At 57.0% G+C, this 23516-nt stretch overlaps 10 protein-coding genes across 10 annotated transcripts; 6 read left to right on the top strand and 4 right to left on the bottom strand.

Annotated features, from left to right (window-relative positions):
- Positions 1–547: 547 nt before the first annotated feature.
- Positions 548–2514, top strand: F5144DRAFT_612593 (uncharacterized protein; the record flags this gene model as incomplete). Its single annotated transcript, XM_066791723.1, has 4 exons — positions 548–1413; positions 1467–1843; positions 1901–1922; positions 1955–2514. The coding sequence occupies exons 1-4, from the start codon at positions 807–809 to the stop codon at positions 2512–2514; spliced, it is 1566 nt and encodes a 521-aa protein (XP_066643203.1). The 5' UTR covers positions 548–806.
- Positions 2515–3299: 785 nt separating this feature from the next.
- Positions 3300–5133, top strand: F5144DRAFT_649466 (uncharacterized protein; the record flags this gene model as incomplete). The annotated part of the gene is made up of 2 exons (XM_066792967.1): positions 3300–4356; positions 4416–5133. The coding sequence occupies 2 exons, from the start codon at positions 3300–3302 to the stop codon at positions 5108–5110; spliced, it is 1752 nt and encodes a 583-aa protein (XP_066643202.1). The 3' UTR covers positions 5111–5133.
- A 496-nt stretch (positions 5134–5629) lies between these two features.
- On the top strand, positions 5630–6992 carry F5144DRAFT_572961 (uncharacterized protein). Its single transcript, XM_066788935.1, has 4 exons — positions 5630–6189; positions 6277–6388; positions 6444–6619; positions 6674–6992. The coding sequence occupies exons 1-4, from the start codon at positions 5720–5722 to the stop codon at positions 6891–6893; spliced, it is 978 nt and encodes a 325-aa protein (XP_066643201.1). The 5' UTR covers positions 5630–5719; the 3' UTR covers positions 6894–6992.
- Positions 6993–7511: 519 nt separating this feature from the next.
- F5144DRAFT_592909 (Triosephosphate isomerase) lies at positions 7512–9283 on the bottom strand (the record flags this gene model as incomplete). Its single annotated transcript, XM_066790405.1, has 2 exons — positions 7512–8048; positions 8402–9283. 2 exons carry the CDS (start codon positions 9281–9283, stop codon positions 7512–7514), a joined length of 1419 nt encoding a protein of 472 aa, XP_066643200.1.
- Positions 9284–9947: 664 nt separating this feature from the next.
- On the bottom strand, positions 9948–10919 carry F5144DRAFT_239749 (uncharacterized protein). The gene is made up of 2 exons (XM_066783344.1): positions 10567–10919; positions 9948–10498 (listed from the first exon to the last, which is right to left on the bottom strand). The coding sequence occupies exons 1-2, from the start codon at positions 10603–10605 to the stop codon at positions 10040–10042; spliced, it is 498 nt and encodes a 165-aa protein (XP_066643199.1). The 5' UTR covers positions 10606–10919; the 3' UTR covers positions 9948–10039.
- F5144DRAFT_239748 (Dak1 domain-containing protein) lies at positions 10920–13364 on the top strand. The gene has a single exon (XM_066783343.1). The coding sequence runs from the start codon at positions 11235–11237 to the stop codon at positions 13044–13046; it is 1812 nt and encodes a 603-aa protein (XP_066643198.1). The 5' UTR covers positions 10920–11234; the 3' UTR covers positions 13047–13364.
- Positions 13365–13438: 74 nt separating this feature from the next.
- F5144DRAFT_602807 (ketose-bisphosphate aldolase) lies at positions 13439–14305 on the bottom strand (the record flags this gene model as incomplete). Its single annotated transcript, XM_066791236.1, has 1 exon — positions 13439–14305. The coding sequence occupies one exon, from the start codon at positions 14303–14305 to the stop codon at positions 13439–13441; it is 867 nt and encodes a 288-aa protein (XP_066643197.1).
- Positions 14306–15124: 819 nt separating this feature from the next.
- F5144DRAFT_512131 (uncharacterized protein) lies at positions 15125–18302 on the top strand (the record flags this gene model as incomplete). Its single annotated transcript, XM_066786560.1, has 3 exons — positions 15125–16467; positions 16896–17094; positions 17155–18302. 3 exons carry the CDS (start codon positions 15125–15127, stop codon positions 18112–18114), a joined length of 2502 nt encoding a protein of 833 aa, XP_066643196.1. The 3' UTR covers positions 18115–18302.
- Positions 18303–18713: 411 nt separating this feature from the next.
- On the top strand, positions 18714–20721 carry F5144DRAFT_533270 (uncharacterized protein; the record flags this gene model as incomplete). Its single annotated transcript, XM_066786987.1, has 3 exons — positions 18714–19085; positions 19283–20110; positions 20290–20721. The coding sequence occupies exons 1-3, from the start codon at positions 19083–19085 to the stop codon at positions 20719–20721; spliced, it is 1263 nt and encodes a 420-aa protein (XP_066643195.1). The 5' UTR covers positions 18714–19082.
- Positions 20722–21508: 787 nt separating this feature from the next.
- On the bottom strand, positions 21509–22947 carry F5144DRAFT_489103 (glycosyltransferase family 32 protein; the record flags this gene model as incomplete). Its single annotated transcript, XM_066785707.1, has 2 exons — positions 21509–22214; positions 22397–22947. 2 exons carry the CDS (start codon positions 22945–22947, stop codon positions 21509–21511), a joined length of 1257 nt encoding a protein of 418 aa, XP_066643194.1.
- Positions 22948–23516: the final 569 nt, after the last annotated feature.

Genomic DNA, 23516 nt, shown 5'->3' with positions numbered 1-23516 from the left:
ATACATGGAGTCAACCCCAACAATACCGGCATTTCCCTTATCTTTGACCTCGCTACTTCTCCAAAAATCTTCAAAGTGGGGTTTCGATGGCTCCCGCTGTCACTATGGGCGGGTTTTAGTCAAACTCGAGCAGGAACTGCTTCGATTGCCGTAGTTGTGACCGTGACCAACCGCGCCGGGGGGTGTGCAGACACGAAAGTTTGGGAAGAGTGGCAGTGATATTCAAATCCTCCTTGAATGTGGATCGCTGCCCCGCAGCCTTGCAAAGGCGGGGAACCGGGAACGCACTGTTGTTATGTACCAAGTAGTTCATGATTGGGGGATCAGCCCTGCCTCCGCTGTTTCCCGGGTCGCCCGGGTCAGGGGAGCCCCACCCAGTCCGAAAAGCCCCACCCCAGGCCGCCGGGCACACCGGGCTACCGGGTGCTTGCCGCCGGGGTGGCAGGGCGGCCGAAACCTTGGATACACCCAATCAGAGGGAGCGGAGTGCTGCTCCATGATTGACCTTTGTTCCTCGGTGACGAATTCTCGATCTCTTTAGGGGAAATGTGAACAAAGCGGGTTTCCTATTGAATAGGTGTGGTCGAGTGGCCACTTGGTGCTTTTGTACCGCTGGGCAACTACGGTACCTTTGTGAAACCATTGATCAACCGCATGAACTACGTCATTCTGGTTATTATCGGAACGCACAAAGTTTGACAAGAGGTTCCTGGCACCGATATAAAGTACCAACTTTGAACTGGCCGCTTCAAAAGTCAAGACACGTCCCACAAAAACCGTCAGGCTTAACTTCTTAAGCGGTAAGAATGCCATCTCCGGAAATCGAAACGAATGGCGATGGCGACTTTGTCGCCCGCGTTACACTTAGCCTGGGGCCGCTTCAAAACCCCGAGCGCGGTCGACGAAGAAGAATTGCAACGACGATTGGCAATCATGCCATTGTCGGTTTATTCGACAAGGAGGGGATCCGAACTAAATTACACGACATCTTTTCGACCTCAGATTGGTCTTACATCACCGCTTGCCGTGTCGGCTATCCACTGCAGGAGCCGGAGGACAGCCCCCCAACTATCTTGGTGGGCGTCCGGCCCAACACGATGGCCATCGATGAGGCCGTCAGCCTGCTCAAGCTAGCCGCTCAATTTGTGTACTGTTTTGACAGCCTCTACGACGTCGCCATCGAGATCATCGAAGCCGAAGTCGTGTCGTACGCATGCGAGTCATTATTCCATAGGCTCGAGCGCCCGAGGGACGGATGCGAGTTCAATGAGGTATTTCGCAATGAGCCTCACATTGGTGTTCCCTTGGGTTGTTCAGACTCGAATGCAACCGGGACATTGGGCGGGTACGTCCGCCTTAGCACAGCATCAGACGTCAAATACATGGCATTGACTTGTCACCACGTTGTTACCAGTAAGTCTCCTTCCGATCCCCTTATGGCCGCTCCTACTAATAACATGGTTCAGGAAGCCAAGCTGCGATCCGGCCGTATAGTGAGTCGAAGGTCACCGTCACATGCCCTCCTCTCCCTGAGATAGACAGCTGGAAGCAGGATATCCAGGAGAGGATTAAGCGTTGTGAGGTGATCATCGACTATCATCGTCTTAGGATCAATAAGGAGGCCAACACCCTCCCCGACTCGGGGAGGGAATTGCTCCAGCACGAGGAAGACGGGATACGTCTGTTCAAAGAGAGATATCAGAAGCTCCTCACTTTCCGGAACGAATTCGCCCGTGTCTACTGCACGTCCGGAGTGGCCTCATCCGAGAATGATTGGGTTCTTGACTGGGCTTTGGCCGAGCTGGATCCAGGCCGGGTTAAGGCTTACAACAACCTCTCGAGTGTAAGGAGAAACCCTTTCCAACCGATCACCTCACGATCCTGTCTAACATATCTTTAGGCACTTAGCGTCGAAGTTATTAGTTACTTCCAACATAATGGACCGGTACCGCAGGGCTCATGGGGTTCAAATACCGCGGCGGCATTGTCTCACTCAACGAGCTGACCACCACACGGACGCCCAGCCCGGGCTGCGGTGATTCGCTCCCGGTGTTCAAATGTGGGAATTCCACAGGAAAGACGCGAGGCGAGCTCAATCGCATCCACGCGAGCGTTCGGATGCGTTATGAATTTGAGGACGGCGCCGAAGTCTTCATCGAAGGCAAAAGCTTGGCTGTCGTTGCCCCCGTCCCGCGCGATCGAACGCGACGGATTTGGGCAGCGAAGGCCTATGTTGACCCCTTTGGTGACCAAGGCGACTCCGGCGCTCTGGTCTTCAATTCCCAGGGCAAGGTCCTCGGAATATACATTGGGGGAGAAAACGAGTACGAGCAGGGACATGGCACCGATGACCCCCCCACCAGGAAATACTTGGCGGTCAGTGGCATTCATTTCGTCTCTCCTATCGGTCCGAACCTCGACTCAATTCGGGCTGCGGTGCAGGAGGACCCTTCGTTCAACGGAGCTTCTGTGGACGTCGAGTTCCTGTGGAGTGAGCCATGGTGGATCGAATAATAAACTTCTGTTCCCGGTCGTCGGCCATGCAAAGGCCCATTAATGAGTTAGGTACCTACCTAGGTAATTACTGCCTACCTACCTAAGGTAGGGGGTCGCAGTTGCGCTACTGCGCGTATTGAGTAGAGTCTGCCCTGATCATCGAGAAAGGCCATCACTCTAAGTCGAGATCAACAGAATTGGCATCGTGACAAATGTGTGTGTGCACTGTTACATGTAAACGAGATGAAGCATGTAAATGAGATGAAGAGCAGCCAAATTACATCTTGATGGTGTAGCTTCCCGGGCACTTAGACTCCCGATTCAATTCTAGAGGCAGCCTTCAATTTTTGTTCTCTCACCACGCCTTTCATTCGCGTCTTTGACAAAAGTTTTGGCGCTTCCATGCCAACCGTAATTCATTTCCTTGCGGGTTTGCCTAGAAAACGCCACACTATTCTTCGGGTCCTTCCTAAATACCTTACAGAAGTCATCACCAAACGGCGCAAACGCAATCCTCGGATTGCCATTCCAATTTCGCCCAACCAGCTCAACGGAGTGTCTTCTCCATCATCTCATTGTTCGGTTCGGCATCTTCGAGGTTGTGTCAGGTTCTTTGGCAAAGCATAACAGAAGCACAACTCAAACAGTAGAACGAGGCGAACTCGATTACTGAGCGTGAGTAGAGTCCATTCATTAAACCCGCACTCTCTTTTTTTTTCTTCGACCAAGTTGCATACCCGGCTTTTCAGCTTTATGTGACTAACGAACCCAATTATCAGGACAACGGTTCATCAAGAAACAAGATGTCATATTACCACCAGCCGATGGAAAGCCCCGGTGGTCGCCGGGGTCGATCGAGAACGCCCCATGGCCAGAAGAAGCGTTACTCGTCGGTTGAAACGATAAGAGCCAGTGCTGAAACCCAGAGAAGTGCCCAACACTTGCGTCAATACGACACCGGTAGTGGAACGAGGCATATGACTACTTTCAAGCACGGCGCCGGACCTGGTTCGTCCATGTCCCCAGCCTCCGATTCCTGGGATGACGGAAATCTGCCGATCCCGCAAGGGTTTTCTCAATTTCCCGACGTTACCTATGAGAATAAGATGCTAAAGGGCGAGATTGAGCGACTAAAGAGGGGACAAGAACGACTCAGGGAGCAGAACGAGGAGCTGGTGAAAACAAAGATATCAATGCGCACCGCCTTGCGCAATTTTCACGGGGAAATCGGGGAGTTAAGGTCAAGAAACCGCAGTCTGGAAAACAAGATCAAGGAAATGCGCCTGGAGATTACCGATACCAGTCAAGGTTCCGCTTCTTCCATTTTCGCTCGGTTTCGCGGCACAAGACTCGGAAACAGTCCAGTGTTTAGAGACACTGAAGTGAGCGCGTTGCGCGAGGAAGCCACCGAGTACAAAAAGCGAAACCAAGAACTCGCGACTGAAAATCGCAACATGGTCCGCAAGATTGGCGAGCAAGCGAAACAGATTCAAAAGCAGAGAACCGAGTTTGCCCGGGAACTAGACGACTTGACAAGCAAGGCTTTTGCCAAATGCGCGAGACTTTCCGATACTGAAATCCAAGCCAAATGGAAGACGCTCGGCTTTTCTATCCGCCAGTTTGTCTCGGAATACTTTTCAGAGCCGCTGTGCGGGCATGCTGCGCAGCTGCTTGCTCAACAGACAGAATTCTCCTGGCTACCAGAGCCAGCCGTGACCCTGCAAACCCCAATGCTCTATCAGGTTGCCCTGGAGTCTTGGATCTGGCACCTTCTGTGCTTCCGCATCTTCGATTCACATTCCTTCTTTTGGGCTGGTGAAGTTGGTCAGGCATTTACGGTTCAGTGTGATCAGTTCCGAGGTGAGAGCGTCGCGTAGATTCGTACTCATAACCCTGAGCTAATGATCATTCGTGTCTAGATGCGCTTGCCAACATTCACCCTCCAGCCTCCCGCGATGCTGTCGCTGAGAAGTTTCATGACTGGCGAATTAGATCGGCCGACGTCATAACCATGTTTACAACCACGGACGAAGCGAGTTCGGCCGCCTTGCTGGTACAGGAAATGCTCGAAGCACTCAGTCTGGTTATTCCATCGTCTTATCGCATGGGAGATTATGTTGCGCCAGGTTTACAGCAAGATTTGCATGGCATCATCCGGAACGCGGCTGACCTCGCGGGCATCTTTCGCGCTTCAAAGGCGGATTTCCAGGTGTTCATTACCCGGATCAAGCTGCCTCTCGTCACACCCCCGGGTTTTGGCTTCCCGTTCGACGCTGAGACGATGGAGCTTGTCAAAGACATCCCACGGGTCCCGACGAACGGTTTCTCTCCGGTTGTCGACTTGGCCGTCTCTCCCGGCATTCTCAAATCTGGAAACGCTGATGGCGTAAACTACGGTTCAGACCGCGTTTTGGTCAAGCTTCAGACCGTTTGCAATCTACGACCCATCCTGGACTTTTTTCACGGAGATGGAATGGAGCAACAAGTGCACGGGGGTGAGCAAGGGGCGTCATTTTGGGCTGAAGACGGCTGCCAGTGCGCGATCAAGAAGGAACAAGCGGTAGAGACTATTATTGGAGACGTGGTTGTTGTCAAGGAAGAGCTCCAGGGATAACCGGGGGCAACCTTAGCCGAGGCTGTTGGGGCAGCTGGCTTCGCATACTGCACCAACAAAGGACGAACTCGCCTTCCTTTTCCTGTCTTTGGCTCGTTGCAAACTTCGTTCAAAACTATCTGGGAAGGACTCTAAGGATCAAGGTTAAGCAAGTTGCAGGTCCAATAAAGCAAGGTTGCTAATCAATGATGACATCTTTGCCAACGGATCTATCCGCAACTGTGACATCTTTCCAATGGGTTTGAAGGTTTTGGCTCAAATTCTAAGTAAATAAAGATAGGTAATCGAATTCTTCACGTGCTAGTAGCCATGGGGAAGTAGCTCGGTGGAACCAGCCACGGGCCATGATTCAGGAGTTCCCTGTAACACCCGAGAGCCATGATGTAATTAAGAGTCGTGCCAAATCACTAACACCTGGCCACAATGATGACTTCATAAGAAACCCTAGGTACTTCATGAAACCAGAGAACTGAAGCTTGTTTAAAAAAACAACACACTTTTCAAGACAACCATTTTCCTCCCCGTCCCAACTCGTCAACCTCGACACTTGCACCACCACCACAAACAACAGTGACCACACCACCACCACCACCACCACCCACCCCAAACATGGCACGCAACATCTGCATCACCTCCATCGAAGGCCAAACCGGCTTCCTCATCGCCGAGCTACTCCTCACCAACGACCGCTTCAAGACCCGCATCGACAGCCTCACCGGCCTCGCCCTCGACCCGTCCTCCCCCAAAGCCCAGGAGCTCCAGGCGCTGGGCGCCGTCATCGCGCCGCACACGCCCGGCCGCGCGCGCGACGCCGTCGCCACCCTCCAAAAGACCGCCTGCGACACCCTCTGCCTCGTGCCGCCCGCGCGCAGGGATAAGTTGGACGTCGCGCTGGAGCTGGCCGAGGCGGCGAAGAGGGCGGGGGTGGCGAATGTGTTGTTGATTAGTGCGGCGGGGTGTGACTATGCGGAGAGGGCGGCGCAGCCGAGGCTGCGCGAGTTTGTGGATCTGGAGAGCGTGGTGTTGAGTGTGAAGGGGGATCCGGGGAGTGCGTTGGGGCATTCGCCTTGTGTGATTCGGTTAGTTCCAGTTGGTGGGGGTTGAGTGGGTGGGAGTTGGGACTTTGGGAGGTCGGTGGTGCTGATGGTTTGTCTGGTGTGTTGTAGGGCTGGCTTCTACGCTGAGAACCTGCTTCTCTATTCCGAACAGGCTCGCAACGAGGGTCTGTTGCCGCTTCCGATCGGCGAGAATCACAAGTTTGCCCCCGTCGCACTGGGTGTAAGTCACATCCATCCCGGACCTTGCCATGTCTTTTAAGGTCTGACATTGCCAGGACGTCTCGCTTATGGCCGCCCACGTTCTTACCGGAAAGGGCCCGCACGGTTTTGACGACCGGCATCGTGGCCAGCTGATGGTCCTCACGGGTCCCATGCTTTGTTCCGGCAAGGAACTCGCCGAATCGGCCAGCAAGGCCCTGGGTCAAACCATTGAGTTTGACAATATCTCCGAGTGACCTTACCCCTTTCCGTCTCTTCTCGCCGTCACCATGCTAACGAGCCCCAGACGGGAGGCGAAGCGGGTGCTCAAATCGCAGACCGACCTCGACGATTCGGAGAAAGAGTACATCCTTGACTATTACAGCTTGGTACGCGAGGGCAAGTCCAACTACATCTCGACGACAGCATTCCACGACGTCACGGGCCAGCACCCGACCGAACCGGACGAGTTCTTCCGCAACTATGCTGGTGAGCTGCGGCCGAAGAAGAAGTTGCGGAGCAGTTAGGGGGTGAAAGGTGAGTTCGAAGTTTGTGAATGGTGATCATACTTTTGTGTTTTGTTGAGGACTGTAAGATAATCGATTAAAATGGGAATTGCTGGAGAAAGTCCGCGAACCGCATGTGCTAATTACATGAAAAGGAGGTTCTGTCCTATCCTGCTTTGCCCTATCCTAGCCTGCCGTATCCTGCCGTGCTTGCCCTGCCCTGCCCTATTCTGTCCTGTCCTGCCCCGTACCCCAGAGTCCCCAGGTCTATCGGGATAATCGTAACATGTCCACCCAAAAAACCGCTAAATTACAGTCCGTATACCCGTTAACGCCTGTGTCACTATCGCAATCAACCCAAAATCATCCGCCGCTGAAACAATGCAAACTACTGAGAAAGAAGCCGGCTAGGCGACTTGAAACGGTTGAGGCAGGTGGTCGACAAATTCGACGATTCCGTACAGTCTGGCGGTAGGTATTGGAGAGGGATTCGGCCCAGGGAGGCCGAAGGAGATACCAGTGCATCCCAGAATTGTCATTACTGGCATGTCACTGTCCCATGGTATCGGAGGCGGGTCGAGGGATGTCTCCTTCTTCTTTTCACACTCCGTCGTGGTGTAGTTGATCTAACAAAACCGGTTAGATGGGGCGTACGGTTGATCGGGATCGATTGGTTTCTCGCACCGAGTGGCAATACTGCAGGAAGTCTTTTCTAGCCGTCCATTGGGCCAGCGCCAAAGCTTGCCGGGTATCATGCATGGAAGAGAGTGCCGACCACAGGGCAACACAAGCGATGGCAAAGCCAGCGGGGCCGGCTAGCTTGGTAACGGCGCCCGCCAGCTTCCTCAACTGAATCCGAACAAAAGAGTATATACTGAGCGCCTGGATGAAAAGCGCGTGACGGAGTTCATTCAGATATGCTGAAACTGACGAGACAAAACCCCCCCAAACCCCGGTCCGATGTGTTGACCCAAAGCCGTTGACGGGTTGAAAAAAGCGTGTCTTTCCGGTATGCACCGAAGATGGGAGGCCACCGTCCTCCGCCATCTGTAACTTGGCAACCTTTATTGCCTCCGGCATTCGCACAGGGGTGTCCTCCATGCTTAGACCGGAGATGGGTTGCCGAAATCCAGCAATGGGGAGGAAGGTTCGTTTCGGTGGTGGTTTATCGTTTGGCTGCTGAGATATTAAGTGCAATGGCTCGTTTATTATTGCAAGAGCCCATGATGCGTCGGTCGCCCTCGATAAAATATGCACGTGGCGGTGAGCTATCGGATATACCCGATCAAGCAGGGAGCGGCGGAGCGCTGCCTACAATAAAAGGCCAATGCGCGCAAGGCGGCTGAGACAAGGCGACTGCTATCTTTCCGCCTACCTAGTGTTTCGTAACAGGATAACTAGCCCTGAGCTCCGACGAAGGTCGGGCCATCCTATTACCGTCCTAGGATCTATGTCCGCAGCCCCGCGGTGAGATCTAGCCCGACACGGCGAGCTTTATATCATGATGAACCCTCGTAAGGCACACCCACAACCTCGTAAAGCATCTTCACGAACTGCTCCGGCTGATGCGCGAACCGCCCCAAAAATAACCCATCCACCTCCCCTCCTAGTTGGCCCCACAACCCCGGCCCTGCCGCGCCGCCATACACAATCCTCGTCAACCCTTTCCTCCCCTTGACAACCTCACTCTCTCTAAGCCGCCTCACCACCCCCTTCACATGGGCCGCAGAAGCCGGCTCGGGCGCCCCAATCGCCCAAACGGGCTCATACGCCAACACAACCTCAGCCTCAGGATCCAACCCCTCCAACACAGCCGCCACCTGCCTACCAACCTCCTCCGCCGCCGCACGCACCCCATCCCCATCCCCCTCTCCCTTGCCACCCCCCTCACCACCCCCACCCCCCTTCTCCTTCTCCCCCACACAAACAAGCGGCACCATCCCATTGCGCACCACCGCCCTCGCCTTGGCCGCGACGTCCCCATCCGCCTCCCCAAACAGCGCCCGCCGCTCCGCGTGGCCCAGCTCCACCATCCCGCACCCGACCTCGCGCAGCACTGCCGGCGACACCTCGCCGGTGAGGGGGCCGAAGTCGGCTGCGGCGCAGTCCTGCGCGCCGATGGTGATGGGTGGGCGAACGGGAGTGGTGGCGGTGGGGGTGGTGGTGGTGAGGGGGGGGGTGGTGATGGCGGCGAGGACGGCGGGGAGGGAGATGAAATCTGGGATGAGGAAGGCGTCGATGGAGGAGAGCACTTCGGTGGCTCGGGGTGTGGAGGTTAGGTGGGTGAGTAGGGCGCGGGTGAAGGCGGTGGTGCGGGCGTGGGTGAAGTACATCTTGGTGGAGACGCCGAGGAGGGGGCGGTGGCCGGATAGGGGCCGGGTTGGCGTGGGGGGGGTGGCCGGCGCTGCCATGGTTGTTGGGGATTTGTTGTAAACTTGTGGTTTGGGTTGGGATAAGTCCGATAGGGGGTTGTTGTTTTGTTTGAGTTTCTGTTAGTTGGTGAGATCAACGGGGAAAGAGGGTTAGGGTATGTTGTCACGAGGTCATGAGGTTATGCCTCTTGTGCGTGGTGATCTGACAGACATGGAATTTTACAAGTATGAAGGCACATTTCATAAATGAATGACCAGGACTGACGTTGTTCGTGACGTGCAAGTGCAACCCTAAAGGTGTGACCGTATCATTTTGGCGCACGTTCCAGGTTTGCTGTCCCTGAGACCCCTGTTTCTCCTTGGCCCACAGTCCCCACTTGCCCCCAAATATTCTTTTCCATAAATTCCACAACGAACCCCAATTCGCGGGGTTAACAAAACAGCAGGCGGTCGAGAACGGTCACACAAAGAACAAGTGGAGAAATAACTGGATCTTGCTCGCGGTCTCGACCATCTTTTTAAAAAGCAAACCGGGGGAAATGGGGCCCAGAGCCCGAGAGTTCGGGTTGCCACTGCAATCCAATCTCGGGTTGCCGTTTTGGGAAGCAACATGTCAGCAGTCCTCGCCCTCCCTCGCCTCCCCAACCACAGCGCAAAAAGACTGAGAGAGAAAGCCCGTGACTTGACAAAACTTTCTTAAAAGTGAAAGATCTACAAAACGAAATCTAGCAGAGCTGGGAAGTGAACATGGTATGGCGTCACGAGACTTTTCCCCCTTTTGGCTTTCCTGAATCCTCAACATCCCTTCACCTCCTCATGCCCCGACAAGCCCCCCTCCCCCTCTTCATACTCGTGGATGGCCGCGACCTTGGCAGCACTGGGGCTGCTCTCGTCAAACACGTACCCCAACCACTCTTTGGCCAGCCGCCGAGCCAGTTCCACCCCCACCACCCGCTCCCCCATGCACAGCACCTGCGCGTTGTTGCTCAGCACCGCCCTCTCCACCGAAAAGCTGTCATGTGCGGTGACAGCCCGGATACCCTTGATCTTGTTGGCCGCGATAGCCACGCCGAGGCCCGTCCCGCAGATCAGGAGCGCCCTGTCGCATTCCCCTGAAGCCACCAGTTTAGCAGCCTTCGCGGCGACGTGCGGGTAGGCCGTCTTGTCGTCGGCACCGACATCAATCACCGAGGCGACTCGGTCGTCAGCGGCAAAGTCCGCCTTGACCTTGTTCTTGTAACCGACGCCGGCGTCCTGGAGAAAGAGGTGTGGTTAGCAGTGGCCAAGGGTGAGTGAGGTTGAGCAGAACCAAGGGAACTCACATCGCAGCCGACAACGATACGCCACTTTGGTGAACTCATGTTTTAGACGACGTTGGATGATGAGACAAAACGGGCTTGGCTTGTAAACATGGGAGAGAACAAAATGCCATGGGTCGAGTTTAAATGGCATGGTGGAAGATTGGGCATTTATCCAAGGCGCCATTCCCTTCCAGGTATTCCGGCCAGCCCAAGAATCGTCAGGGTGCCAGCCGGATATTCGTGAAAGACGGATCGAGACCAATATGCACTGCCCCTCCCGGTGCGACCATTGGCAAAGCCGGCCCCGCCCTTCCCGGCAAGTGTTGTCACCATCGTTGCTTATAGGCCAGCGCATCACGGACTTGGGGGGTTTCCAGATCTCAACGCTGATCTTGTTCCTCACCCAGCGCAGAGTGTCACAACCACCAGCTGGACACCGCTCGGAACTGTTCCAACTTCCCTCCTCGTGACCTCCTACTTGTGATCCTTCTCCTCGGTGATCGTCCTTCTCGACATCCTCCTCTCGTTTAACATTCCCCTCCCCCTCCCCTCCACGAACCCGATCTCGGACCAGCACACACACACACACACGCACACACCAACACACCGAACAAACACATACACACACACACACACACATCATTTACACACACACGCGCCACACACGACACCCCGTCTCCTCCCTGGATATGTCCAACCGGCATCTCTTCTCCACGCTCGACGGGCTCGTGCCCAAAGCCCTTCGGGGCATCGTCGCCAGCAACCCGCGGCTCAACCTCGACGAGACCAACCGCGTCGTCTTCGACCCGGCCTCGCCGCCCACCCAGGTCAGCATCATCAGCGGTGGCGGTTCCGGCCACGAGCCAGCATGGTCGGGCTACGTGGGCACCAACATGCTCGCGGCGTCGGTGGCGGGCGACGTGTTCGCGTCGCCGAGCACCAAGCAGATCCTGGCCGCCGTCGAGGCCGTGCCCTCGGACAAGGGCACGCTGCTCGTCATCACCAACTACACGGGCGACTGCCTGCACTTTGGGCTCGCTGCCGAGAAGACCAAGGCCAAGGGCAAGGCCTGCCGCATGCTGATCTGCGGCGATGACGTCTCTATCGGCAAGAAGGGCGGGTCATTGGTCGGTCGGCGCGGCCTAGCCGGCCAGATTGGTGTGCTCAAGGTTCTCGGCGCAGCGGCTTCCCAGGGCGCGTCGCTTGACGAGCTCTACGATCTCGGCACCGCCATCAACGGCCAGGTTGTCAGCATCGCTGCGACCCTGGATCATTGCCATGTCCCCGGCCGGACCGAGCACGGTACGCTGGAGGCGAACGAGGTGGAGATCGGAACGGGGCCGCACAACGAGCCGGGGTATAGGAAGCTCTCGCCCGCGCCTAGCGCAGAAGGGCTGGTGAAAGAGATTCTCAAGTACTGCTTGGACGAGACGGATCCCGAGCGGGGTTACGTCAACTTCAAGCCCGGGGACGAGACAGCGCTGCTCGTCAGCAACTTTGGCGGCATGTCGAACCTGGAGCTCGGCGGGCTGGTCGACGAGCTTCTCCAACAACTACTCAAGGACTGGAACATGCAGCCCGTCCGGGTGTACGCAGGGTGCCTGGAAACCTCGCTCAACGCGCCGGCCTTCTCCGTCTCCGTCATCAACCTCTCCGGCATCGCCTCCAACTCCCCCTACTCGGTCGAACAAATCAAGGGCTTCTTCGACCTCAAAACCGACACCGCCTGGGAAGCCGTCGCCGGGAGCCAGAACGACCCCCGCCGCCGCCCGCGCGCCGAGCAACTCGTCCAACCACCCCCAGAGGAAAAGAAGAAGACCATCGACGACACGCGCGACCTCAAGGTAGACCCCGCGCTGCTGGAGCGCATGCTGCGGGGCGCGGCCGAGGCGCTCATCGCCGCGGAGCCGGACCTGACCAAGTGGGACACGGTCATGGGCGACGGCGACTGCGGGCTGACGCTTGAGACGGGCGCCAAGGCCCTCCTCGACGCCCTCGACACCCGGCACGTCGCCGCGCGCGGGTCCGTCGTCGAGGTGCTCACCGAGCTGGAGGACATCCTCGAGGGCAAGATGGGCGGCACCCTGGGCGGCATCCTGGGCATCTTCTTCGTGTCGCTGCGGACGGCGGCGCAGGAGCATATTGCACAGCAACAACAACAGCAACAACAAACAACAACAACAGAAGAGGGTGCGATGGCAGTGTGGGGCAAGGCGCTGACGCTTGCAGTAAGCCACCTGGCGCACTACACACCAGCCAAAGTCGGCGACCGCACCGTGATGGACACCATCATCCCGTTCGCCGAGGCCATGCAGGCGACGCAGAGCTTTGCCGAGGGCGTGGCGGCGGCGGTGAGGGGCGCCGAGGACACCAAGACGCTGAAGCCGAGACTCGGGCGGGCGACCTACGTGGGCGCGGGCACCGAGGGCAAGGAGCTGCCCCCCGATCCCGGCGCGTGGGGGGCCATGGTGGTGATTCGGGGGCTGCATGCGGCGATGTGATCCTCCATCCATCCAGGGATGATGCATTGCATTGCAGGTGTAAGGTATGATTGGGAAGAGGTTTTTTTTTTTTTTTTTGTGACTGTTGTATTGTATTTTAGCCGGTATTCGCGTATAATTTTTAAATGGATCGTTGAGTTGCAAATTATGGTGTAGAATGAGTCTGGAACTTGTAGATGTCTGAGTTGAGTTGAGAGTTGCGTTCCATGATTGAAAAAAGAAGGAAAAAGTCACGCTAGGAAGAACTTTTACAAGTTAATTTTACCCAAGGGAAGTTTATGTTGGACCAAGCTCAGCACTCTTTTGGGTAACTCGGAGATGGTTTGAATTGTGAACTTTTGAATTGTCTAACTGCAACGAAGATGCCCATAACTAATACATCCAACTCAACCTCAAGCCTTCCCAGCGCTCCCAAGCCAGACAGCGTACTGCTCGATCGCCTTCTGCATGGCGTCGGTGCCCGCCTCAATGACACGGGTCAACGGCTTCCCCTTCATCTCGTCCTGCACCCTCGCATAGTGGTTGTTCATGCCCTTGTTGATGTTGATCTTGGTCACGCCGCCAGCCATGCACTTGTGGAAGATCTCCTGGTCGAAGGGGTCCGCGCCGTGCAGCACCAGCCGCACCCGCTCCCCGACCCTCTCGTTGATGGCCTGCAGCCGCTCATACTCCAGCTGGATCCCGCGCGGGCCATACTCGCCGTGCACATTCCCAAACGCCGGCGCAAGCATATCAATCCCGGTATTCACAAACTCCTCCGCCTCCTCGGGCGTCGTCAACAGACCCTCCAGGTCCGCCGTCTCAGCCACACCATCCTCGCCGCCCTCAATCCGACCGGGCTCAGCCTCAGCCGCGATGCCGCGGGCGTGGCAGTACTGGACCAGCTCGGCGGTCAGGCGCAGGTTCTCCTCCTTGTCGTAGTGGCTCATGTCGCACATGATGCTGTCGAAGCCGTCCTCGATGTCGGCGGCGCGGCGCACCAGCTCGGGCGTCTGGCAGTGGTCCAGGTGCAGCGACACGGGCACCGACGCCGAGTGCGCCGCCTCCGCCGCCGCCTTCACCAGCGCGTCGCCCGCGTACTCGATCGCCCAGGGAAAGAGCAGCACCATCGCCGGCGACTTGGCCGCTTCGGCTGCCCGCACTGTGGCGATGATGGACTCGATGTTGTAGCAGCACATGGCCGGCACTGCGTAGCCTCCCGCCTTGGCGGCGTTGAGGATCGACATGGTGCGGTTCTGGGCGAAGGGTGGGCGGACCATTGTGACGGTGGTGGGGGTTGATTTGTTAGGGATTGTGGTGGTGGTGATGGTGGATGTTTGTGACTGAGCGAAGTGACTCTGGTGTCGTTGGCCTTGACTGGGGATGGTGATGGCGAGTAACGGAGTTCGTGTTAATGGTCACGGTGCAGCAAAGGTGAACCAACCACAATGACAGGCGACAGCGCGTGGCTAAGATTTTCCGATTCGCCGCTGATTGCAACGCTCAGTTAATACCTCAGATGCAAGAAAGATCCAGACATTGTTCAAGGCCGGCATATGTCTGTCACTGAGGTCGAAAAGGTGGCTCGGGTTGCCCAATCCGGGTTCGTCCAATTCGCGCGCCAAGCTGCGCGGCGGCATGCTCATGCGAGAGACTTTAGCCGGAATACGGGAGTGCCACCGAGGGGTCTCGGCGGGCTGGCGGGGTGTTCAAGTAACGTCATCATTGGCCGCTGTCTGGAGAGGGGCATCGCCAACTCGAGCCGCGATGGAATTTGCGAAGCGGGGAGGATTGGCATTCAAGGATCGAGAGCCCGCTTTTGACTTCACCCGGCCGGCCGCCGGCTTCGGCATTAGCTGTGGCGAGGTGAGCTTCTGCGGGTTGACCTGCTGCCGGCTGGCCTTGGCCATGCACTCCCCGGTCTGTCTTGGTCCCCTTGGATAGATCTCGACAAACTCGTGTGAATCAAGAGCAGGACAGGATATTGTCTCGTGTTGTCAGGGGCTCGCATTTTACCACAGCAATCTCACTCACCATCACTCCGACTCGTCACTACCACCCCGAGAAACACACACACACACACACACACTTACACAATCATGGCCGACTCCAAACCCCCCATCGCCTTCATCGGCCTCGGCGCCATGGGCTTCGGCATGGCGACACACCTCGTCAAGCAAGGCTACGCGGTAACCGGCTTCGACGTGTGGGCGCCAACCCTCGAGCGCTTCGCGGCGGCCGGCGGGCTCACGGCCACGACCCCGGCCGCGGCCGTGGCCGACAAGTCCTTCTGCGTGTGCATGGTCGCCACGGCGCAGCAGGCGCAGGCGGTGCTCCTGGACGGACCCGACGCCGCCGTGTCGGCGCTACCCCAGGGCGCGGCGCTCCTCCTTTGCTCCACCGTACCCTGCGAGTACGTGCAGTCGCTCGGCGAGCAGCTGCGCGCCGTCGGCCGCGGCGACATCCTGCTGGTCGACAGCCCCGTGTCGGGCGGCGCGGCGCGCGCCGCCGACGGCACGCTGTCCATCATGGCGGGCATGTCCGACGCCGCGCTGGAGAAGGCCCGCCCGCTGCTGGCCGAGATGGCCGACCCGGCGAAGCTGTACATTGTGCAGGGCGGCGTGGGCGCGGGGAGCAACATGAAGATGGTGCATCAGGTGCTGGCGGCGTGCCAGATCCTTGCCGCGAGCGAGGCGATGGGTTTTGCGGCGGGCCTGGGGCTGGACCTGGCCAAGGCGCAGCAGGCGGTGTTGCAGTCGGAGGCGTGGAACTGGATGTTTGAGCACCGCACCCCGAGGATGCTGACGCAGTTCCAGCCCATTGCGAGCGCCGTAAATATCATCGTCAAGGACACCAAGATCATCACGGCCGAGGCGAAGAGGGGTGGGTTCCGGGTGCCCATGACCGGAACGGCCGAGGAAGGCTACCAGCAGGCGGTTGACAAGGGATACGGGCAGGATGACGACAGCAGCCTGTTGCGGTTGTACACCGAGGCGGACAGAAATGGGCCGGTGGAGAGCTCAGCCAAGACAGACGAGGAAAAGCTGGCGTTGGTGGTTGACCTCCTCAAGGCGATCAACCTCAGCGCGGCTGGAGAGTCTCTCGCGTTTGCTAGCTTCGTGGGCCTGGATCTCGAGCAGGTGCTTGACCTCTGCGTCAACGCAGCCGGGTCGAGTACTATGTTGAAGCAGTATGGCCCCGGGTTCATCAAGGCGCTCCGTGCAGGCGCCGAGTCCAAGGTCTGGACAGCCACGGAGGACGAAGTGAGTCTCGAGGAGGTCACGAAGAAGCTCCAAGCGGCAGTGGACGAGGCTGGGCGGGTAAAGGTGCCGGTATTATTGGGGGCGCGGGCGTTGGAGGTCATCGGCGAAGCATCGCAATCTGCGACATCCAACCTTTCGATCAAGGCGGTGGTGAATGTTTGGGCGAGCCCATCCTCGCAGTAGGCGGCATGTATTTGTTTCTGTTTATCTTATTTTATTAAAAGGAATATATTCTTTCTTCTCGGGGCAAAGACCCCCCAAAAATTCGTCTCTTGAATTCGAAAAAGGCAAACTTTAGTTTCTCCTTCGATCTTGTTTTTGCGATGGTGTTGCAGATATTGGAGAGTTGTTGCGAATGGGAGAGAGCGCGACAGGCAATCTTCAAGCCGCGAGTTTACCCACAATTCGATGTTGCAGCTGAGCGTGCCAAGTCGCCCCCCCCCATGTTCCCCCACGTGCTCACGCGCCTCATCCGCGGAATGTTCCAACACGGAAACCTGCGGCCAGATGCATTCTAATTTAGTTTCACCCGAAACTAAAGCAATTGATCGATCTCCCGCTCGTTATATTTTAGCATAGCATGAAGTGGTTGCCAACTTTTGTTAAGTCGTCATCCTATCCCTTTTGTTGCTTGCACTCAAGGTTGGTTAAATTGTTTGACCTCGCGCGTAATCATCAACGCGGTACCTTCCGAATACCCCACGATCAAACACAGCCCCCACTCCAGCCGACCGCACTTCCACAACCCCGACGTCAAGATGGAAGACGCTATGCGCCCTCACTTTTTTACTCACGGGCTGCCCGAGGTAAGTAGGAGTATATGTTTTATTTGCAGCCGTAGATAGGTCGCTAATATTGCCCGGCAGTCAGACCCAGAGGAGCAAAAAAACTGCCACTGGTGCCAAATTCGGGGGTTTGCCACTCACAAAACCATTCCGATAACCATCGTCAACGAGGAGGATGACGAGGTCCTTAACCCTAACTTCCGCTTCCTCGATCACTCAGTCATCGCCGATGACGTCCCCGTGGCCGAAGACTCCTTCCGCACAGGCTGCAACTGCACCCACGACGAAGATTGCATGTACAACACATGCCAGTGTCTGGATGAAATGGCCCCGGATAGCGATGAAGATGAATACGATCCGTCGACCACTCGGTCACGCAGGAAACGCTTTGCCTACCATGCGAGTGGGCCCAAAGCAGGCTTATTGAGGAGTAGGATTCTCATGAGCCGCGAGCCCATCTACGAGTGCCATGAGGGGTGCAACTGCTCGCTGGACTGTCCCAATAGGGTGGTAGAGCGGGGCAGGACGGTACCGCTCCAGATTTTCCGGACCGAGGATCGAGGTTGGGGCGTCAGGTGCCCTGTCAACATCAGGGAAGGCCAATTCGTCGACCGGTACCTCGGCGAGATCATCACCAGTGAGGAGGCCGACAGGCGGCGAGCAGATTCGACCATCTCCCGGCGGAAGGACGTATACCTCTTCGCGCTGGACAAATTCTCAGACCCAGATTCGCTCGATCCGCTGCTCGCCGCAGCGCCGCTCGAGGTGGACGGCGAGTGGATGAGCGGGCCAACCCGCTTCATCAATCATAGTTGCCAGCCCAACATGCGCATCTTTGCACGGGTTGGCGACCACGCGGACAAACATATCCACGATTTAGCCCTGTTTGCCATTCGAGATATCCCCGAGGGAGAGGAGCTAACCTTCGACTACGTCGATGGGTTGGAGGAAATGGATTCCGATGCGCACGATCCGTCAAAAATTAAGGATATGACGCCATGCAAGTGCGGGACCAAGCGTTGTCGAGGGTTCTTGTGGTAACGGCGGCAGGGATGGTACGTTGGAGAAGTGCGTGGGTTGCCCATACATGACGAGTTGGTTACAATAACAGTAGAACGGGGTGCGTATGTGTCTTGGATGCCTGTGAGGAAGCACAAAAACAGTGTCCATATCCACGGGGAGTGATAGCCATCCATTGCTTCATACATAGTTAGCTTGAGAAGAATTGGTTCTGCCAAAAACCTATTTGCGGATGGCGCCGTCGTGACGAAAGCTCAAATAATTTCCTCTTTTCCCTTAGCGGTATTGCCACCATTTTTGGCCTAGCTTGGCGGCCTCGGTTCAGTACCCGAACTTCCTATGCTCTCCTCAAAGATATCCAATGCCTGAATGGTTGCTAGAAACTATGTATGGTCCCCTCATCAGCTCTTCAAAATAATATAAACGATTTTCAACGTGGCTCGTGTGGTCAGCCGCGTTTCTTTTTTGGTCCGGGTCACCCAAGGAAGTCCGGTATCATCGCCGATCGGCCAGGATTGGATTAAGTAGACCCACAGAAGCCCGGGCTGTCAGGCCAGGCGTGCCAAGATAGGCCTAGCGGAGACCGGGCGGGTCACGAACCCACTGACCACAGACCCGCCAGTGGGGTTCCTGCGCAACACAGCTCCAAGTGACAAACATGATTCCTTCTTCCACACACTCACTCGCTCAGCTCTTATCGCTAGAGCAGGTAACGCTGCATCCAAGAACCGCCATAATCTCAGCGCAGAGTGGTGCGTTGGAGGGATACTCAAGTTTCAAGACACAAGCCCAGCGGCGACGTCAGTAACGCAAAACACAACCTGAGTGGCCGACCAGAGACGCTGTGCTGCGATACTAAGCTTCAGCTTCTCCAAAAATCCCCCGGACCTGCCACCGTCATGAACTAGTTATTCAAGCGGCTGGATCGAGCTGCCAAACGTGTGCGAAATCGACGAGCACGATACCGGCATCTTGGTAGATCCGACACAATGGTATGATACCTTCCCTGTCTTTTTTGGAGTTTCTCATTGCCGTTTTTGAGACTACCCGTCAAGCTGGAATGTTGTGTCGCCTCTGCAATGGCGACCGTTCCTTCCCCAGCTCGCTTCTCACCTTCCTCGCCCCTCGCCTCTCCCGGCTAACGCCAAAGTTGGCCGCCGACTTTACGCACCATACTGACTCTCTCTAGGGTTGCTGTCTTTCCCGAGACGGCGGTCCTAACTCGCCGTATCCAGGTGGCGCTGCCACTGGCTCCGGTCGAGCCATCAACGAGGCTACCCAAACAGCCGGCGCATCCAGCTCACAAACCGGGATCGACGAATCTCTCCCGTCGGGTTCCCAACGCCGCCGGAGACAATCCCACCAGCCGCTGAACCAGCACATCAATAAACCCCTGCGACGGCACGAATGGGTCAGCCGCGACCGGCAATGGACTTCGGCGGCCCTACGGAGGGAGAGGATTGAGTTCTTCGACACGCGGGTTACCGGCAGAGAGGAGATATGGCAGACTCTACGTGCGGCTCTTGAGGTGCTTTGGGCTGCGGACGAGGTGGCGCGGAACAGCCGGCACCAGCGGGTGAGCGAGGATGGAGGCCCCAGCGAAGAGGACCCCGTTGTAGCTCTGGCGACCGCGCAAAGCATCATTGATGCGGCCGACATTACGCTTCCCACCGGGGATTTGCACAATGGCGCATACGATGCGTTTGGGAATTATTATCAGCTGCCACACCAGATCGTGGCAGATCCCTCCAATCTGCTACGGAGCCCCAGTTCGACCGAGGGCTTGGGCGATGCTAAAACCGACTTGGCAGCCGGCGAGGAGACAGAGCGAGAGTATGGCGACGATGACGACGAAGTTGAGCGACGGCGCGAGGAGAAAGGCAAGGCCGTTGTGGATATCAGGCATCAGATCACTATCAAGGCAAGACTCAGTGACGGGTCTCGGGATGTTAGCGTTGCGGTAAACGAGGGAGATACCGTCCGGCGCATTGCCAGGGCTATTGCAGAGCAGGCAAAGGTAAGGCCCCCTCCCCACCAGCTAAAGGATGATCTTGCTAACAATGGGACTCCAAGCTCCAATCCGACAAAAAGATACGCATCGCCTACATGGGGAAGATCCTTCAGGATAGTTCTCCCCTCATGGCTCAGGGCTGGAAGCAAGGTCATGTCATCAACGCCTTGGTGTTTAGCCGCTAGAACCGCTGGTCACCATGGCTGGACGACCAACCTCTTGAATCCTTCTTAGAAATCGAGGAGGCCGACTCCTTTCATGTCGGCGGCTCAGCCTGCTCCAGTTCAACGGAATCCACACCCCTCTTATCCGAGCCCCGCACCAGGAGACGGGATCGGCTGTCTTCGGCCCTGCGACATCTCGGGCTTGTCGCGGCCCCCGGCTTCCGCTATGGGATCCTCGACGGGGATATGCACGACTCCCTCCCGCAGGAGGAGATCAAAGCAAACCGTTTCTCGCGGTTCGTTACCACCATCGAAACACGCCGTGCTTCCAGGCTACATCGCGGCTATCGGCAGCAGACGGGTGATCGACAGCAGCAAACGGACCATCAAGACCACGACTCGGTCGCTTACAATGCCCGCGTTGCTTGGTTAATCGCAGCCATGGTCATCTGACCATTCCACCACCGCGCAGGGACAAGACGCGCCACAGGCACCGAATCTTGAGCCGGCGGGCACCAAGATTCGGCGACCGCCGACTTTTCACCAAGCCTTATTAACCCTTCACAATCAGGGATATTTTACTTCCCGCGCTAGCTATCTCATTGAAGCTTAGTTGACCTCATAGGGGCAGCGAACCATTTCACTGAATACCTACGCCCTTCGCATATACTTTGCCCTGTCTTCTTCCACTTATTTAACATGCCCCGTTCTACCGACGTTATAGTTGTGTCACAGGACGTTGGCAATGAACGCATGTAATCGCTTTGCATCAGTTTATCCCCTTTCTTTTGCCCCCGCTCTGCGTTGAAGTCGCAGTCTGAACCGAGAGCGTTGTGGCTCAGTCATGCCGTTAGGGCGCTACCTGCCTCGAACTGCACGCCCATTGCGCGCCGTTCTCGTTTATACGAAAACACTCGAGGGGAACAGGGACGAGTACTGCTTGCTGGCTCATAGGCAAAAGAGGCGATTCGCAACGCCATCCAAATAGATGGAGAACCCGGCTTTCAGTTTTGACTTGCTTTCCTGCTTCCATAAGAAACTCCCCGTCATACCCAAACAAAGAAATGGCACTCATCAACGGTATCGTCCTGCTTCATCCCCATCCCCCTATTTACATCCCTGGTATTTCCAAGAACCCCCCACGCCCCTCGCGCCCCGACTGCCCCCAAAAAGATGGCTCCAAATAAACTATCAATAATACAAATCTATCGTTAAAACTTCTCCCACCCGAAAACATGTTCTACATCCTGCGTTTCTTCCCGTCTCCTCTCCATGCGCCACTGAACAAGTGCCTCACCAAGGCATCCTCGGGGATGGACCCGTCGCTGGTGCTCTTGGAGTGCGGCTGGCCCATCCCGAAGCCGTCGATGCTCAACACGAGAATGTCGCCGAACAGCTTCGGCTCCTCCATATAGGACAGGTCCTTGGTGTCCGAGAGCGACGGGTCATACTCCTGCAGCTGCGCAAAGACCACGTCGGTAAAAGCCGCCGGGCCCGTCGAGTTCATCACCTCGAAGCTGTCCAACTTCCCCAACTTCCCGATCGGCACCCCATGCGCCGCCACCAAATCATCCAACGACGCCAGAATCCGATCCACCATCTTCCCAAACACGGGGTGCCCCGGGCTCGCCGCGATCGTCCACTGGCAGAACTGCACCCAGTGCGAGATGTCGGTCCACCCGGGCCCGTCGCGGCGGTCGAACTCGATGCCCACCACCACGGCCGCCTTGTCGCGGTACTTTTCGGGTACCCACCCGTCGATGGGCCGCAGCGCCACCGTGTCGGTGTCGGTGTACACGCCGCCCTCCGCCGACAGGATCAGGTACCGCAGCAGGTCCGACTTCATCCCCACGTTGGGCATCTGCGTGTACGCCTCCACCAGCCGCGCGTTGTCGCCGAAGTGCTTGCGCACGAACTCGTCGCCGCCTTTTTGCCCGACTAGTGTGCTGTGATGGGGGGGAGGTGCGTGGTTAGGTTGGGTTCTTTCTTTGTCTATGTCGTGTATTGAGGACCCCGCGGCGCGCGCTTGCGCTTGCGGTTATGGTGGTGGGAGCATCAACAGCGCAGGGTACGCCACAGGGTTTGTCCTGGTAGAAGGGGGAACGGACAAAGGCAAGGGCAGGCTTACTATGTGTAGTCGGGGTTCTTAGCCAGCCAGGTGGGCGTCTCGGCGAGGATCTTGGGATCCGCCACGAAGTTGTCCTTGGACTTGCTTGAGCTTTTCGGCAGCAGGATCTGCCAGATCTTGGTCGGGATGCCGGGCTGGACCTGCACGGCGGGGGCCTGCGTCTGCGTCTGCGTCTGCGTCGTCGACTGACCCGAGCCGCTGCCCGTCTGCGTCTCCGTCCCCGTCTCCGTTTGCGTCTGCGTCCCGGGCGCCACGGGTATCTGCGTTTGCACGGGGGGGTGCCCGCCGTTCGCGCCGTTCCCACCGTGGGTGATCCCGTCTGCGCCGGTCGCGCCGCTGTTATGCGCCGGCGGCAGCGCGTCCTTGGGACGCGGCACGTAGGAGCCAAAGTCTATGCCGGTCGCAAACCCGCCGTAGATAAAGGTCGCGGCGGCGAGCATCACCACCATAATGGCGATGATGCCGTAGAACCTCTGGCGGCGGCGCGAGACATAATGCAGAAACTGCGCCGGCCAAGAGGAGCTCGCGGCTACCTCGCTTTGTTGGGCCATGACGGAGGCAAAAATGAGCTATCCGCGGCGAGGTTGATGCGGCGGGTTGACATCGAGAAGCGAGATGTTATTTTGGGTGGGTGGAGAAAAGGGGTCCCAAGATATGAAATTAAGCTTTGGAGAAGGTGACGAAGCTGGAGTGGGGGGCTGAAGGGGAATCCACTGACTGGTCCGCTAAAGGGCCTGCAATCAATACGAGATCCTGCTCTTTGTTCTGGAAACGGTTAGGATTCGCGGCCCCAGAAACACCGCACCGAGCGCACCAACGAGGAGCCAGCTCAAAGGGGTGGGTCTCTGGCGTGCTGCTGGGGGCTGACTGTCTCAGTCAGACGATCTAACTCCTTTTAGTTCTGATGGCCGTCGTTGATTTGCTTGCTGAATCAAGAGGGTAACCTGACCACCTAACCCACTTCGTCCTCCACAAACGTACGTGTCTCTTGGCTTGGGAGTTGGGACGGTTTGCCCCATCTCACAGAAATATTCGCCTCGAGTCACGCAACAATCTGGTGAGGATATCGAGGAGTCATCAACGAATACAAGGCTTTCCTGGTTCGACCGAACGTCGGCAC

The sequence above is a fragment of the Chaetomium tenue genome, assembly GCF_020726465.1.
Source record: "Chaetomium tenue strain MPI-SDFR-AT-0079 chromosome Unknown F5144scaffold_4, whole genome shotgun sequence".
Classification (NCBI taxonomy): Eukaryota; Fungi; Ascomycota; class Sordariomycetes; order Sordariales; family Chaetomiaceae; genus Chaetomium; species Chaetomium tenue.
This window is presented reverse-complemented; position numbering and strand designations above follow the sequence as displayed.

What these genes read in the sequence shown, in the direction of transcription:
- F5144DRAFT_572961 (XM_066788935.1), top strand. Translation starts at nt 5,720, where the DNA reads ATGGCACGCAACATCTGCATCACCTCCATCGAAGGCCAAACCGGCTTC. An exon ending in TTGCCCCCGTCGCACTGGGT is followed by an intron (nt 6,389 to 6,443) that starts GTAAGTCACATC and finishes TGACATTGCCAG; the next exon opens with GACGTCTCGCTTATGGCCGC. An exon ending in GAGTTTGACAATATCTCCGA is followed by an intron (nt 6,620 to 6,673) that starts GTGACCTTACCC and finishes AACGAGCCCCAG; the next exon opens with ACGGGAGGCGAAGCGGGTGC.
- F5144DRAFT_239749 (XM_066783344.1), bottom strand. Translation starts at nt 10,605, where the DNA reads ATGAGTTCACCAAAGTGGCGTATCGTTGTCGGCTGCGAT. An exon ending in GTATCGTTGTCGGCTGCGAT is followed by an intron (nt 10,499 to 10,566) that starts GTGAGTTCCCTT and finishes CTCTTTCTCCAG; the next exon opens with GACGCCGGCGTCGGTTACAA.
- F5144DRAFT_239748 (XM_066783343.1), top strand. Translation starts at nt 11,235, where the DNA reads ATGTCCAACCGGCATCTCTTCTCCACGCTCGACGGGCTCGTGCCCAAA.